General features: G+C 34.8%; 1 protein-coding gene across 5 annotated transcripts in view; it reads left to right on the top strand.

Annotated features, from left to right (window-relative positions):
• Rap1a (RAP1A, member of RAS oncogene family) overlaps window positions 1–15,420 on the top strand; it is a 103,721-nt gene that overhangs the window by 83,181 nt on the left and 5,120 nt on the right. For all 5 annotated transcript variants that reach the window (XM_047542433.1, XM_047542404.1, XM_047542415.1 and 2 more), the window contains 5 exons: window positions 765–833; window positions 2,825–2,881; window positions 5,001–5,141; window positions 6,722–6,865; window positions 12,788–12,903. In XM_047542433.1, coding sequence (XP_047398389.1) covers window positions 765–833; window positions 2,825–2,881; window positions 5,001–5,141; window positions 6,722–6,865; window positions 12,788–12,874 — 498 coding nt within the window. In that variant the 3' untranslated portion in view covers window positions 12,875–12,903. The remainder of the gene's footprint in view (window positions 1–764; window positions 834–2,824; window positions 2,882–5,000; window positions 5,142–6,721; window positions 6,866–12,787; window positions 12,904–15,420) is intronic.

The raw sequence follows: 15,420 nt of genomic DNA, 5'->3' as shown, positions 1-15,420 counted from the left end.
AACAGAGCAGTGTGACACAAGACCTCAGCACACTGTTCAGAATGATATGGTTGAAAACGAATTATTTCTGTGATTTTTCCATTTAATATTTTTGGGTCATGATTGAATGCAGGTAACTGCTGTTGTTGTCAGAAACCACAGATAAGGGAGGACTGCATAGATAACAGTTGAGTAAGATGAGGCAGTATTTTCCAATGTAAAGAGTAAGACTTTGGAATCAGGAAAATGGCACATTTGAATCTCTGCTGGCAAATGGGAAAAATAACTACTTGGGAGTGAATGTAAAGCTTGAATATTATAAATTTAAAGTGACTAACCTGGAACACAACAGGCATTCAGTAAATTTATATTCCCTTTTCTCTTCTTCCCCACATTGGTACAGCTTAAAAATTTAGACCCATTCTCTCTCTGTCTCTTCTGAGAACAGGGGATAAAAGTTATGAAGTTATATAAAGAAGTAATAGGTTAAGTATGGATTTTTAAATTAGAATCTTATTTATATCATCTGTTTTGAAACTTAATATAGTTAGTTATTTAGTGTAATAGTTGCAGCAGTATTGATGAATTTTTAAATTTGACCACCTTTTTTTAAATAGGTATACTTCTTAATTATAATGGGAAATAATGATACTTTGCATTTGTGTATTTACCCAGAATTTTAACATAATTTCATTTAATATTTCCAACTTTGTGAGGTTAAGTAACATTCAAGAAGGTTTAATATTTCTTTCAAGCCCTTAATTTTTCTGTTTCTCTTCCCTTAGACAGTTCAGTTTGTTCAGGGAATTTTTGTTGAAAAATATGACCCAACGATAGAGGATTCCTACAGAAAGGTAAAATGTGAAACTGTGTATGCATGCTTTTGAGTATTTCATTATGACTTTAAAATTTGATCCATGAAATTGCTTTTATTTAAGACTGAAAAATTATAGAAATATATGCTACATCTGTTTTTAAGTTTCTCCTTGATAAATATTTCTTATAGAATATTGGTTAGATATAGAAAGCTCTGTATTCTGTTAGTGATTAGTAATTTGCTCTTTAGTGTATACATTTTCCTAGTGGGGAAATTTTGTTTTAAAGTTGGCAAAAACTGAACAAAATAGTAGGTATATTTTCAACTACTTTTTAAACGTAACAAAAATTAATATCAATTTTATGCTTAAAGTTATCCAGTGAGTGAAAGTTTTGATTTTTTGTTTAGTTATATAAAAAAAAAATAAAGATATTTTACTGTTAGACTATCAAAAATTAGAATCTGTATGATACTGTAATGGGGATACATGTCATAATTTGTCAAAACCATAGATTGTATAATACCAAAAGCAGTCTGTAATGTAAACTGTGGGACCCTGGTGATACCGATGGTATCACTGTAAGTTCATCAGTTGTGACAGATGTGCCAATCTGACCCAGGGTGTTAACAGTAGAGAGAAGCTATACTTGATGTAGGCAGAAAGAATATAGGAAATCTCTGTATCTTCACCTCAGTTTTGCCGTGAATCTAAAACTGCTCTAAGAAAATAAAGTCTGTTTTTAAAAGGAAAAAAAATCAGGTTGTTGATCATGACCAAAGCAATAATAATAATCTGTTATAAGACTACCAAGAATTGTGAGAATTTTTATAATTTTATTTTCCAAGTATATTGGGGAAACAGTAGCCAAGGATATATACCTGTCCCCCCCAAAAATTAAACCTATCTTTTAACAAATAGAAAGTATTGCTTTGTTAGATGTTTTTAGAATTTATCTTTAATAGTACTATAACTTTTGTTGAATTAAGTTCATCAAGAAGTACTGGCAGAGAAATTTCATGGTCTTCAAATTGAAAAGAAAACTGCTCTAGATACATGGTGAACTACAGACCTAATTCATTATTCACTAAACATGCCTGGGTGCAAACTGTGCAGGTTTCTTAATTGCCCCATGCCTCGTAGGATGATGAGTTTCTGTCTGATACAGAAGCAAAGTTTAAAATGCTCTGTTAATAAATTCATTTTTAGAAGACAGTATTGCTTTACTGAAATTTCCCCAAATAAGTTGCTAGTTAAATCTTCATCCACAAAGCAAGGTCTGTACTTAGAATGCTAAAGGACTAACTTTCTTAGTCCCTTCTTTATTAAAACTTTTCCACACAGTTGATTGTTGACACTTTAGGCCAATCTCCTCCTCTTTTATAAGATAGTGAGAAAATGGAATTCAGAGTATAAAATTTCACCTTAACACAGTGTTTTTCTAATGAAGAGCCCTTTTCTTCAAGTCTTGAGGAATGCTTGAGCTCAGTGCTCTTTAATACTTTTGTGCTTTCCTTATATCTTAGATTTTGTGACTACCTTAGTAAAATTTTGAAAACTTGAATATAGTAAGTTTGCACATTTTCTTTTGTTATTTGTTCTTTTTAGATATACTTGCAACTTTCCTTACCTCAAAATCTCATATGCATTTGAGCCATTTAATACTTTATTTTCTCTGAATGTGAATATACATACTATATGCATTTTTTTTCTGTTGGAAATGTATTTACAGTTTTTATTAAATTCTAAAATATGCCATTTGCCTTCTAAAAGAACAAATAAACATCATTATCATGGTCAGAAAATATCCACACTTAACATTAACCATCTTGACTTCTGTAATGTTAACAGAATGTGCTTGAAGACCCCTGTTCTTTATATGGTATCAAATTTAGTCCCAACCAGTGTAGCACAATACTGGAAAAATGCGTCGTAGTTGTTAGTTGGTACTTTGGATGAAGAGGTAGAAGAAAAATAGAATGAGCTTTTGATGTTACTTTTTCAATTTTTCTTCTTTTCACTCTCAACAGCAAGTTGAAGTAGATTGCCAACAGTGTATGCTGGAAATCCTGGACACAGCAGGAACAGTAAGGACTTTTATTTTCCCCCAACATATTTTAATTTGAGAGCAGTTTTTGTCATCTGAATTAAAAGTAATCATTCTGATTTTTTAAAAATTCTCTGTGAATGTAGGACTTAAGTTTTCTTAGATATATAAAATAATTTGTGATGTTCTTAATACCCACACACACATGATTAAATTGTATTTTGAGTTCACCTGCAGAATATGTGTTGAGTTTCCTCTCCTTATGTTGAAGTAAGGAGTTGTAATCAGTGCTTTAAAAAAAAAAAAAAAAGTTATTTTAAATCAGAATTTTAGTTAAGGTAGTCATTTTCCTCCCTGACCCTGCCTTCCATGTCCACTAGTAAATGGAGTCCAATGAATCCAGCCTCCTACAACTTCTCAAACACTATGTATGTTTTCCCTCAGGTCCCGTGTATTTGCTATTCCCTTTGCCTGGGACACTTTCTTATATCCAAAAGAGCTTACTTCCTCACCTTTGTGACCTTCCTGTTACCTGTTAGGCCTTCCCTTTAGTACATAAACTTGCATTCCTAATCTCCAGAGAAACTTCCTGTCCCCCTCTCCTGCTTTATTTTTCTCTGTGTCATTTATTACCATCTGGGATACTTTACCATTCTAAAATTTTTATTTATTTATTTGATTATTTATTTTGTCTATTAAGACTCCTCCAGAGACTTCTGTTTCTCATTTGCCAACATATCCCTAGGCCTGCAACATGTCTGACGTGTAGAGGGCCTCTATGGGAATTGTTGAATGTGTGAATCTTCTATAGTATCCTTAGGAAGGAGGTTGGGCTTCTCATTTGGGATTCTGTGAAGACAGAAAAACTTGGGTTGCCTATATGTGTTTACTCTTTTGATTAATAAGTAATAAGTAACAGAGACCATGATCTCAAGAGAATATAGTAGGAATAGTAATGCCAGAATTTCTAATAAAGTTTATTAATGAAAAATCAAAAAAAACAAAAACAAAAAAACTCAAGTTTTTACATCTTTCCCAGAAGATGCACTGACAGCGGTGTAGAAAGTTCAGTCACAGGGTTGGGGATATAGCTCAGTTGGTAGATTGCTTGCCTCACATGCACAAGGCCCTGAGTTCAATCCCCAGCACCACAAAAAAAAAAGAAAAAAAGTTCAGTCACAGTGCTACAATAGCAGAGACTGCTTGGAATAGAAATTGAGTGCATCAGCTTGAGTGGAACAACTAGAATTATTTCAGATGTAGTAGACTAAACAGAGGGAGTGATGATGGGAAACCAGCAAGCCAAGGAAACAAAAAGTTCGAGGACCTTGTAACCTAGCCTTACGTTTAATGTTTCCAAAGATAGGAAGATCCAAAATGTATAGTAATCAAGACCCAACATATATGTATTTTTAAATATTCTGCTATATGTGCTTTAATTTTATAAGATTATGTCTTATTTAATATCTATAGTTAACATATAGCAACAAGTGTCACCAAAAAAGAAGTGGGTTTAAAATTGAAACAAAAGTAATTTTAATTTGATGTGACTATAGCTGAATGACTAAATGTTACCAATCTGACTGAAGGAGATGACAGAAAAAAAAGAAAGAGAAAGTCTAATGATTATAAAGATGATAAAATTTGCCACTAGAGATATTGAGACTGTGCTGGATGACTAAGCTATAGTTCAATAGTGGATTTGTGCCTCAGATTTTTTCTACTTGAGTAGCAGTTGTATTATAAATTTTCCAAGTAGTAAACTAAGTAGGATTTGTATGTGCAAAAGAATTTTTTTTCCCTAAATTGCACAAAAGCAGATGGAGGTAGTTTAGAATTTCTTCTACTTGGGAGGTAGAGGTAGGAGGGTTGCAAGTTCAGGGCCAGCCTAAACAACATGTCTAGAACCCATCTCAAAAAAAAAAAAAAAAAAAAAAAAATGTCTTCTAATTCAATAGTTTGTTGTCATTGTTTCTAGTCCCTAAGTAGGGAACAGGAGCATTTACCTCAGAATTGCTAGAATATGTATTATGTCTTATGTTTTCTGTCATTATAGCATGTAAATGTACAAGCTCTCTTGTGATTGTTCTGTTTGAAATTATTCCAGTATATATTCAAAAAATTATATATTTATAATTGGATTTTTTTTTAAATTATAGGAGCAGTTTACAGCCATGAGGGATTTGTATATGAAGAATGGCCAAGGGTTTGCACTAGTGTATTCTATTACAGCTCAGTCCACATTTAATGACTTACAGGACTTGAGGGAACAGATTTTACGGGTTAAGGATACAGAAGATGTAAGTATTTTTCTCTGTATAAGATATACAGCCATCTCACTCTGGCCAAATAAAGTGTCTGATTTCTCATCAAAAGGTGATTTAGAAGGAATCTACCACATGCCAGAAAGAGCCCCTATGACCAAAATAAATTTTAACTTTAAAAATTAATCTACAAATAATATGCTGAGATGTTTAGAAAATGAGGACATATGTGATAAAGAACTTGTGCTGTGTGGAATAAAAAGTATAGTGGAGAAAGAAGAGGAGTCAAAAGTAATTCATAGAAGTGGGTCTCAAGTTGAGCTTTGTTGTGTCAAATATAGAGTTCAAGAAACATGATATGTTTCTATTTCTAAAATTCTATTTGTATAGTTTTTATTTACATGTACTTTTTCCCTTTGAATTATGTTAGAGATTTTAATTAACTGGATTTAAAATTTTTTTGGTTTTGCTTTAGAAATCTTATTTGATGAATAGCATTTTGTTGGTGGTGTCTTTCTTTTGCAAAAATAAAATATATGTTTCTTTTTTACCGTAGTTTCGAGTTAAAGAGAATTTCTTTTCAGCAGTATAAATTAGCATGTAAATTTTCAGTTGTACCTTTTCTGTCTTTTTGTGTTTTCTCTAATTATTAATATATTTGCTCAGGACCTTAACCTTGGTAATATTGTAGGGTGGGAGGGATTTATGCAATATGACTCATAACCACTCATAACCTAATGAATAGTTTTCTTCTTTTCCTTGACTAATTTATCCAAAAGAGTTCTGTTTTCATAGACAATTATGTGCAGATCACTGAACTCTGGTAATGTTAATCCCCTTATCCCTTGTAATAAAAAAAAAAGATGGAGTTGTAGAGCCTAGTGCATTTAGTCTAACTCTTTGACAATTACCTGTTTAAGTAGAAGGTGTACCATGTTTCTTGAATTATTTCTTTTGTGTAGTGTCCATCAACTCACACACAAATGACTTCTTTGAACACCTTTTAAATGAGGAAGTTAACAGCATGTTAGCTACCTATTTACTGGAAGTAGGGAGTTGTGGATGGATATAGCCAACCATTTGTGATATGGAGGAAACTGGAAAACATAGCTCCTTCTGGCTTTATTTTCATTGCTAACACTCTTTTAATATGGCACTCAAATAATCTTCAAATCTAGATGTCAAATGTAGAAGTAGAAGCTATTATTGTGTTGGTCTTGTCACTACTTTTACCATTTTTTAGACCTGTTTGATGAAGTATTTATGTTACATAGGTTCAGTGAATACATTCTTCTCTATTGCAGAAGGTTCTTTTTCTTTTAGAAATTCAGCTATTTATAGTAGTCCCCATGAGAATTTTGGGATTACATTCTTAAAGTAACTTGACATATGAACTTAGTAGGATCTCTTTGTATATTTTTTGATCTTTTCCTTTCCTTCCATTCTCTTCTCCCCACCCCAATATACAAACATACAGTGCCTTTTTTTAAGCAATCAGTGAAGTTTGTAGTTTTAATACATTTCATTTGATGGCAGGTAATTGCTTATTTATACAGAGACTGAGTAATGAGTATGTTGTTGCTCATTGTATGTTTTTGGTTTTTTCCTTCACACAGGTTCCAATGATTTTGGTTGGCAATAAATGTGACCTGGAAGATGAGCGAGTAGTTGGCAAAGAACAGGGCCAGAATTTAGCAAGACAGTGGTGTAACTGTGCCTTTTTAGAATCTTCTGCAAAGTCAAAGATCAACGTTAATGAGGTATTTACAACTGCTGGACGATACAAACATGTGCCTTTTTAGTTTTCTTTACTTTAAACTAATAGCCATCTTTTTTTAAAGAAAATTTTGGAGCAAAATTGATTGTATCACTTTCTAGAAAATACTATGTAGTTCCTAGCAACAATATTCCTTAGCTTATATAAGGTCACTTTGATAGCAATAATGAGGATATTTAAGTTTTATCTTATTGTCAAAAAGGCTGTTAAAATTGAAGAATATGTATAAAGATCTGCTAAGCCTTTGAATAATATGTCAGAAAGTGGTGTGTGAAAATTGTCACAATACCCTTATATTATAACAATTATCTATTCTGATGCGTGTAAAAAGTCAAGTAGGATAGTACAAAAATCAAAGTAGTTTTTATAATGAACCTTCATTACACAGAAAGATGTTAGTGCCTTTGTGAATACCACAGAGTTTGATGTTCTTGGTCTTGCCTTGCTTTTAGTGCATGCAGAAAAATGGGGAATCTATAAGAATGGACATGTCACTGGAATTTACTCAGTCCTTTATGCCTGATACAGCAAGTGCACAAAGCTCTTTTTTGTTCCTGAATTTAGCACTCCTTGTCTCTTGAGAATGTAACTGTGGACTGGAGTGCTTTAGTAAGTAAGCTGCATGCTTGGGTGCCTGGGTCTAAAGGACCAACTTTACTGATTCCCTTAAAAAAATCAGTACAATTCCCAACCAGTGCCCACTAATCAAGCTAAAACTTAGGTGATTCCATTTGCTTTTGTTAACTGTATCATAAAACCTTTTAAAAACAGCAAGCCTGTGTGCTTATCATTTGTAGCATCACAGGTAGTCAGAATTCAGATTGCTTAAAACACAGATTAAGAATAAGAGAATGTTAGGTTAGCAGAGTCCTTTCTTTGTGCTTGCTTTTTCTCTCTGGTCTGTGATTCTTTAGGTCACTTTTCCTTGACTAATATACTACTAGACTGTTATCTGACTTTTAAAGCAACCAAATTACTTTAAATATCTGGCAAGGGAAAAAAAAATTCAACATACTCACTTTCTGCTGTTTCTTAAAATAATCAAGAATGCCTACTGGGTGTGGCGGTTCATACCTGTAAATCCCAGTGACTTGGAAAGCTGATCAGGAGAATCGCAAATTCAAGGCTGTTTTAGTCAACTTTTTCTGTGCCGTGACTAAATGACCTGACCAGCACAACCGTAGAGAAGGAAGAGTTTATTTGAGGGCTCATGGTTTCAGAGGTCTTAGTCCATAGAAGGCTGGCTCCGTTCCTTGGGGCTTGAGATGAGGCAGGACATCATGGCACAAGAGTGTGGCAGAGGGAAACAGCTCATGTTTTTGATCAGGAAACAGAGACTCAATGCTCCAGATACAAAATATATACTCCATAGCCAAGCCACCAATTAACCACTTCCTCCAATCACACCCCACCTGCCTCCAGTTATCACTCAGTTAATCCCATCAGGGATTAATTCAATGATTATGTTAAGACTCTCACAACTCAATCATTTCTCCTCTGAACCTTCTTGCATTGTCTCACATGTGAGCCTTTTGGGGGACCTCACATCCAAACCATAACAAAGGCTAACCTCAGCGATTTAATGAGACCCTGTCTAAAATAAAAAGGACTGGGGATGTTGCTCAGTAGCAGAGCACCCCTGGGTCTAGTCCCAGTACCACCAAAAAAAAAAAAAGAAGAAGAAGAAGAAAAGGAAAGGCAACCTTTCTTTTTTAGATGAAACCTTTGGTGGGGGGGGGGTGGTACTAGAGATTTAACCCAGGGGTGCTTTACCACTGAGTTACATCCCCAGCATTTTTATTTATTATTTTGGGGGGTACTCAGGGACCCTTGACCACTGAGCCACATCCCCAGCCCTATTTTGTATTTAGAGACAGGGTCTCACTGAGTTGCTTAATACCTCGCTTTTGCTGAGGCTTTGATAAACTCGTGATCCTCCTGCTTCAGCCTCCCAAGCCAATGGGATTACAGGCGTCTACTACCACACCTGGCACATTAAACCATTTTTAATGAGTATATGAAAACAATGTTTAAGCTTCATTTATTCAGCATATATTTATTGACTACCTACTGTGTTCTTGGCACTATAATAGGCACCTAGGTGATAGACATCCATACTGAAACTGTTTCCACCCTTAAAAAGTTTACCTCCTAGCAGAGAGCAAGTCCTCCCGAGATCTTCAATGACAGATACTTCTTATTCACTGCCAAGTAAATGAAAGGAAATTTGGTATGCATTCAGCTTCAACTTTCTCTGCTATAGAATTATAGTTTCCTAGAGGTTATTTCAAAAAACGTAGCTATGATAAAATTTTAACTATTACTTCAGTTTTCTTTAAAAGAAAGAAAAAGTAACTTTGATAACCCATTAAGACTGGTGAATTCACTTGGTTAGTGAAACAGTGGTATAAGGTCACCTTCTGTAGGATTGTTGACTTTAGGGATTCATTCCTTACTGTCCCTGACATCACCCTCCCTGGTTACCACTCAACTTCTTGGAGTTCTGATGCTTAGTTGGGCAGATGTCCAGCACACAGGGCCTCTTCCTGTGAGAGCCACAGTGCAGTGGAGGGGAACTGTTCCTCATCTTTTGGCATTGAATGTTTGTAGGAATCTACATGCTACTACACCTCTTCTGGTTGCAGTCCCAGCGTAGAAACTACTTTTTCATGGCAGTCTTGTTAAAGTCAACCCCTGACAAGAAGATTTGTAAAACAAAGGTAGAAAAATGATAAAACAAAATGAAAGGCACTAGCCATTTTTTAAGAATCTTTTTTTTAAAAAATATAATCTTTATGCTAGAAATTCTTAAGAGTATAATTTAAGACTCCCCTTTCCCATCTCTTTTTAATGTTTCTCTCTTTATAGCCTAATAATCCAGAAACAGGATTCCTTTGATAGTTAATAGTTCCTCAGATGACTTAAGCTGTCTTATAAATGTTTGTGTGATTTCCGAATGACTAAAGATAGAGGGATAATAGCTTTCATAAGATTCAACTCTTGGCCTTAAATTTGGAATTAGACAAGGACATACCACTTATCCAAGCTCTCTTATTTTCTGATTTTTTTTTCTTTAACTCTTTTCCACACCACTTTTGTGTTCTAAAAGTAGTATATAGCTATTCCCAAATCACATCAGTCCTAATCAAGAATTAATTGTTCTTTGCTGACACTGGAGTAATAATTGGAATCAAGACATCCCAATTTAGGAATGGGAGAGGGATTGAGAAACTCTATTCTGTGTTCCCTTTAGATTTTTCTATAGTTCAGAGAGATGAGGAAGAACCTAGGCTGGGGACTTTCAGCATTTCTAACCAAATATTATAGTTCGAACTTGTCCTCATCACTGAACCTTCTGCTGCTGTGAGGTAGGCAATGTTTTCCAAAGAAATAACTTAAAGTAATATTACCAAATTAGTTTCCTTCTGTAAGATATGTGCCAGAGACTGGAAACTGACTGGCATGAATAAACTGAAATAGAAACTACACGTGTGTTTAATAACTTACTGTTATGGTTTACCTTTTTATTATTTTTCATATTATAGTTTACACATTGAGCCTCTGGAACTCATGAGACCTCATTTGTGGCTTATGCATGTTAAGTTCTTGAAGGTTTCAGAGTTGTGAAACAACTTGAACTTTGGAGTTGTTAAATCAACTACCATTTTATTCATAAATTCTGTGTTTTTCTTAGAAATAAGATAATAGTTAAGTGGTTTCAAGAAGATGGGAGTGGGGAGGATGGAGCAGAAATATAAATTATTTACAACTTTGGAATAAATCACTCATATTTTTTCCTTTTTAACAGTGTAATCTTTGGACCATTTTAAAAAGTAAATAGATGATTGTTTATCATCTAAAAGAAATGCGATTACTTACTATCTTAAATACAGGTCAATAATTTTAAAATATTTTAAAATGTACTCAAAGAATTCAAGAACAATAAAATTTCTGTGTATTCTTTATTCAGATTCTCCAGTTATTAACGTTTTGCAACAGGTTTGTAAAAATAATACTTGTTTATTTCTAAATATTTTAGTATATATATCCTTGAATCAAAGACATTCTCTTACACAACCACAACACAGCTATTAAAATCAAGAAAGTTGGGCCAGGGTGTAGCTTTGTAGTAGAACACTTAACATGCGTGTAAAAGATCATCCTAGGTTCAATCCCTAGCACCACAAAAGAAATAAAGAAAAATAAAATCAGGAAAATTGATGTAAACACAATTCATGTTTGGTATGTATTCAGATTTTGCCACTTGTCCCTGTTTTGCTACTTAAAGCCAGTTCATTTGTAGGGAATTTTTTTGTTGTTGTTGTCAAACTGGGGATTGAACCCAGGACTTCACACATGCTGGGCAAGTGCTCTTCCACAGAGTTTCATCCCAAGAACTTTTTATTTTATTTTGAGGCAGGGTGTCACTAAATTACTCAGGCTGGCCTTGCCATTATCCTGACTCAACTTTCTGAGTAATTGGGATTACAGGCTTGTGCCACCATGCCCAGCTAGGCAGTTTTTGTTTTTGTTTTTTAAGGCAGTATATATTTTTTTTTACCCATCTCTACAAAGCATTATTTATTCCAGATGAGTAACAGTAAGGAACTTCCATGATACTTGTTTTTATTCCAGGTCTGCATTTCATAGTGAAGTACCAAATTCAGCTGATCTATTCCAAGTTTCAACACTTTGGAATACTTACAGCTATAAATTGTATATAATCTTATCAAAATTAAAATAATCTGCTTTTGTGAAATAAGTATGGTTGTATTTTTATTTTCAATACTTTATACTTTCCACTTGAACATGTCATTTGTCCCTTCAAATCAAGGATCAGTGGACTTTTTCTGTTTTTCACTTTAACCAAAATTAATATCACCAAAAGGGGGCAAACAAAAATCATGTAACTATATGTGACGCCTGAAAACAAACAGAATATCTCTTTTTATCCTATCTCACCCAAAAACGTATACCTGAAATCTAATCATTAGAAAATATCAGGCAAACTTAAATTCAGGGAAATTTTATAACTCTACTAGCTTTTTTCATAAATGATGATGCCCTGGAAGATAGTATCCAAGGAACTGTTGCTCATTCTAAAACACTAAAAAGTGGCTTAGGAGGCTGAGGCAGGAGAATTGCAAGTTCAAAGCCAAGCTCAGCAAAAGTGAGGCTTTAAGCAACTCATTGAGCCCCTATCTCTAAATAAAATACAAAATACGACTGAGGATGTGGCTTAGTAACCGAGTGCCCCTGAGTTCTATCCCTGGTAGCCAGCCCCGCCCCCCAAAAAGACTAAAATGTGTCAGGAAACAAAATATGTGTGATCCTGGATGAATTCTATCCCTGGTTGTGGGGGGAGGTTGCTTTTTAGGACATTATTAGGATAGTTGATGAGGTTGCAGTTTGCACTGTAGATAATACCAAATAATGTGTCAATGCTTAAATGTCTTGAATGTGATAACTGTAAGACACTTATGAAAGACAGTATTCTTGTTCTTAGGAAATGCACACTCAGCTCATAAGGGACCTGTGTGGAATGTAGACTACTCTCACATGATTAAGAAAATTAGTGTGTGCATAGAGAGAAAAATGGTAAAATAAGTGGCAAAATGTTACTGATTGGTGAATTTTAGGTACTATTCTTGCAACTTTTCCCATAATTTTAAAGTTTTCACTACCAGTTCTTATTACTGAATGTCTGAGAGCAATTGTACTTCCTTCATAAATAGGTAAGTCCTTCTTTACCCTAACTGAGAGTCAGCTGGGACTTCTAAGAAACCCAGCTTCAAAACAGCAGCAAAATACAGATCTAAGAGCATAATATTTAACAGAATCAAAATTGTTTTCTGGGATGAAGTCTCAAATATTGGTTAAGTACTTTTTCCTTCTTTTTACTTAGATATTTTATGACCTGGTCAGACAGATAAATAGAAAAACACCAGTGGAAAAGAAGAAGCCTAAAAAGAAATCATGTCTGCTGCTCTAGACCCGAAGTCAGCAGCAGCTCTGAGCCAGGTAAGATGCTAAAAGCAAAACAAATGCCTATCTCATCATCTCCTTTTGGGATTTTTTCAACTTTATCCACTTTTACTTTTGCCCATTCTGAGCTTCTGTGGCTTGTACATGTGACATCCCCTTGTAGATACATCCATCTGTTGGATAATTTGGCCCCTGCATGAAATTCTAAGCTCTGAGAGGGTAGGAACACGTCTCATTTGCTCACCACTGTGTTTCCAGTGCCTGCTACAGAGTAGGTATTAATAATATGCACGCCTGTAATCCCAGCAACTCGAGGCTAAAGGAAGAGGATTGCATGTTCGAGGCCAGCTTCAGCAATTTAGTGAGACCCTGTTTCAAAACAGAAGATAAAAAGGACCAGGAATGTAGCTTAATGGTAAAGCTCCCGTGGGTTCAATCCCAGTACCAATTAAAAAAAAAAAGTCTTAATGGATAATAGGTATTCAAAAAACAGGGCTTGGAGCTGGGATGTAGCTCAGTGGTAGAGTACTTGCCTACCATGGTTGAGGCCCTGGATTTGATCCCCAGCCCTGGGGGGAAAAAAAAAAAAATAGGGCTTGAATGAACAGAATGCCTTCCTGGATAACTCCCAAATTCATGCTGAACTAAAGTGGCACAGTGGTTCCTCTGAAAGAAAAGACAAAAGTGCATGTCTGATCAATTTATCTCAGACACACCCATATATCTCAATAGTGATCACTCCTCCCTAAAGGTTTCTCTGCCCTGATTTCTAACACCATGGATTAGTTTTGCCCCTTTTTGAACTTTACATAAACAAAAACATATAATGTATTATTTTATTTCTGACTACTTTCATGAGAAAAACCCATGTGTCATGTAGCAATAGTTCATTTTTATTGTGTGATACTTCATTTTATTGTATGACTAAGCTAGCAATATATTTATATATTCTGCTGTTGATGGACATTAGGGCTTTTTTCAGGAATCAGCTTGGATAAATCTCCTTGCACATTCTTGTACATGTCTTTGTGACATTTGTATGCATTTCTGTTATGTGTGTATATAGAAATGGAGTGGTCTGATCATATGCTACACATATGGACAACTTTAGGAAATCCTGCTAAAAAAGATTTTCAAAGTGGTTTTACCAGTGCTTACACCCTCTGGCAGTTTATGAGTTCCACATCCTCCCCAAAATTGGTGTTATTAGTCTTTGTAACTTGAGCCATTCTTGTGGATATGTGGTAGTACATTATTGTAGTTTTTGTAGTCTTTCCCTCTCAAGTGTATGTTGACATCTCTTCCAAAAAATGTTTCACCTGTAGGCTTCTGAATAGTAGTTGACTTTAAGTATTGTGTGGCACTGGGGATTAAACCCAGAGATACTCTTATCACAGAGCAACATCCCAACCCTTTTTATTTTTTATTTTGAGATAGGGTTTCATTAAGTTGCTGAGGCTGGCCTAGAATTTGTGATCCTCCTGCCTCAGCTTCCTGAGTCACCAGGATTACAGGCATATGCCACCACAGCTGGCTACCACTTAAGTTTTTGTTAAGTGGACCCAGTGGAAATTAGTGACAACATTTAAGCTGTCTATTAAGTGAGAAACCAGGTTGCATGGGACCAATTATTGTCTTTCTTTAATTATGTGTTTAAATTCTCTAAGGTTTCTCCTCTATTGACTAAATAATACTCCAAAAGAATATTTTCATGAGTAGGAGTAATACTGAACTTGGTCAAATTAGAGGAAAGTAAACCCTTCCCACTCTACAGTTTGTTATACTAACTCTTGTCAGTTTTGTCTTGTCTTTTGGGTTCATTTAGTAGATGACCTCTTCCCGAGCTCCCCATTAACTCCTATCTTCTTCCTTAGAGATATAAATGAGTAAATTTCTCTCAAGGAAAATAACTGAGTAACTGTACCCACTTTGTAAGTGAAAGCAAAGGAAAAATGGACAGAATGGAGAAAAGGGTATAAGGATTGTCTTCGGTAGTTGCTTTGGGCCAAATGGTTGTTTTAGGCTTTTAGTGAAAATTTTTTAAAAATATTTTGTTTTAGTTGTAGGTGGACACAATACCTTTATTTTATTTTTATGTGGTGCTGAGGATCAAACTCAGGGCCTCACACATGCTAAACCAGCACTGTACCACTGAACTACAACCCCAGACCTTTTAGTGAAATTTGATTCAGTAACTTTAAATCCTCAGTTCCCTGGAAGTTTTTATTGTTAAGATTACTGGGGTTTTTTGTGTATTCAGGGGAGGGTGCAAAGATAAGGACTTTAGTTCTTAAATACATTGTTTCACTCCTTTGTAGTTGACTGGCTCATTGACACCATTACCTTAACTGACCCTAACTTAAGTTTCCATTCTCAGAATATGTTCTTTTAGCTTAAGTTGTGACTTTAAAAATTTTCATTCATGTACAGTATGACTGTATTATAAATTTTACCCTAGAGGAAAGAAATCTTGGCTCAGATCTAAAAATAAGGCTTTTATCCTGGTTGTATCAGTTCTTAGACTATGATACATAATTTATCTTACAATGGAGT

This window comes from Sciurus carolinensis, chromosome 1 (genome assembly GCF_902686445.1).
Source record: "Sciurus carolinensis chromosome 1, mSciCar1.2, whole genome shotgun sequence".
Lineage (NCBI taxonomy): Eukaryota > Metazoa > Chordata > Mammalia > Rodentia > Sciuridae > Sciurus > Sciurus carolinensis.
This window is presented reverse-complemented; position numbering and strand designations above follow the sequence as displayed.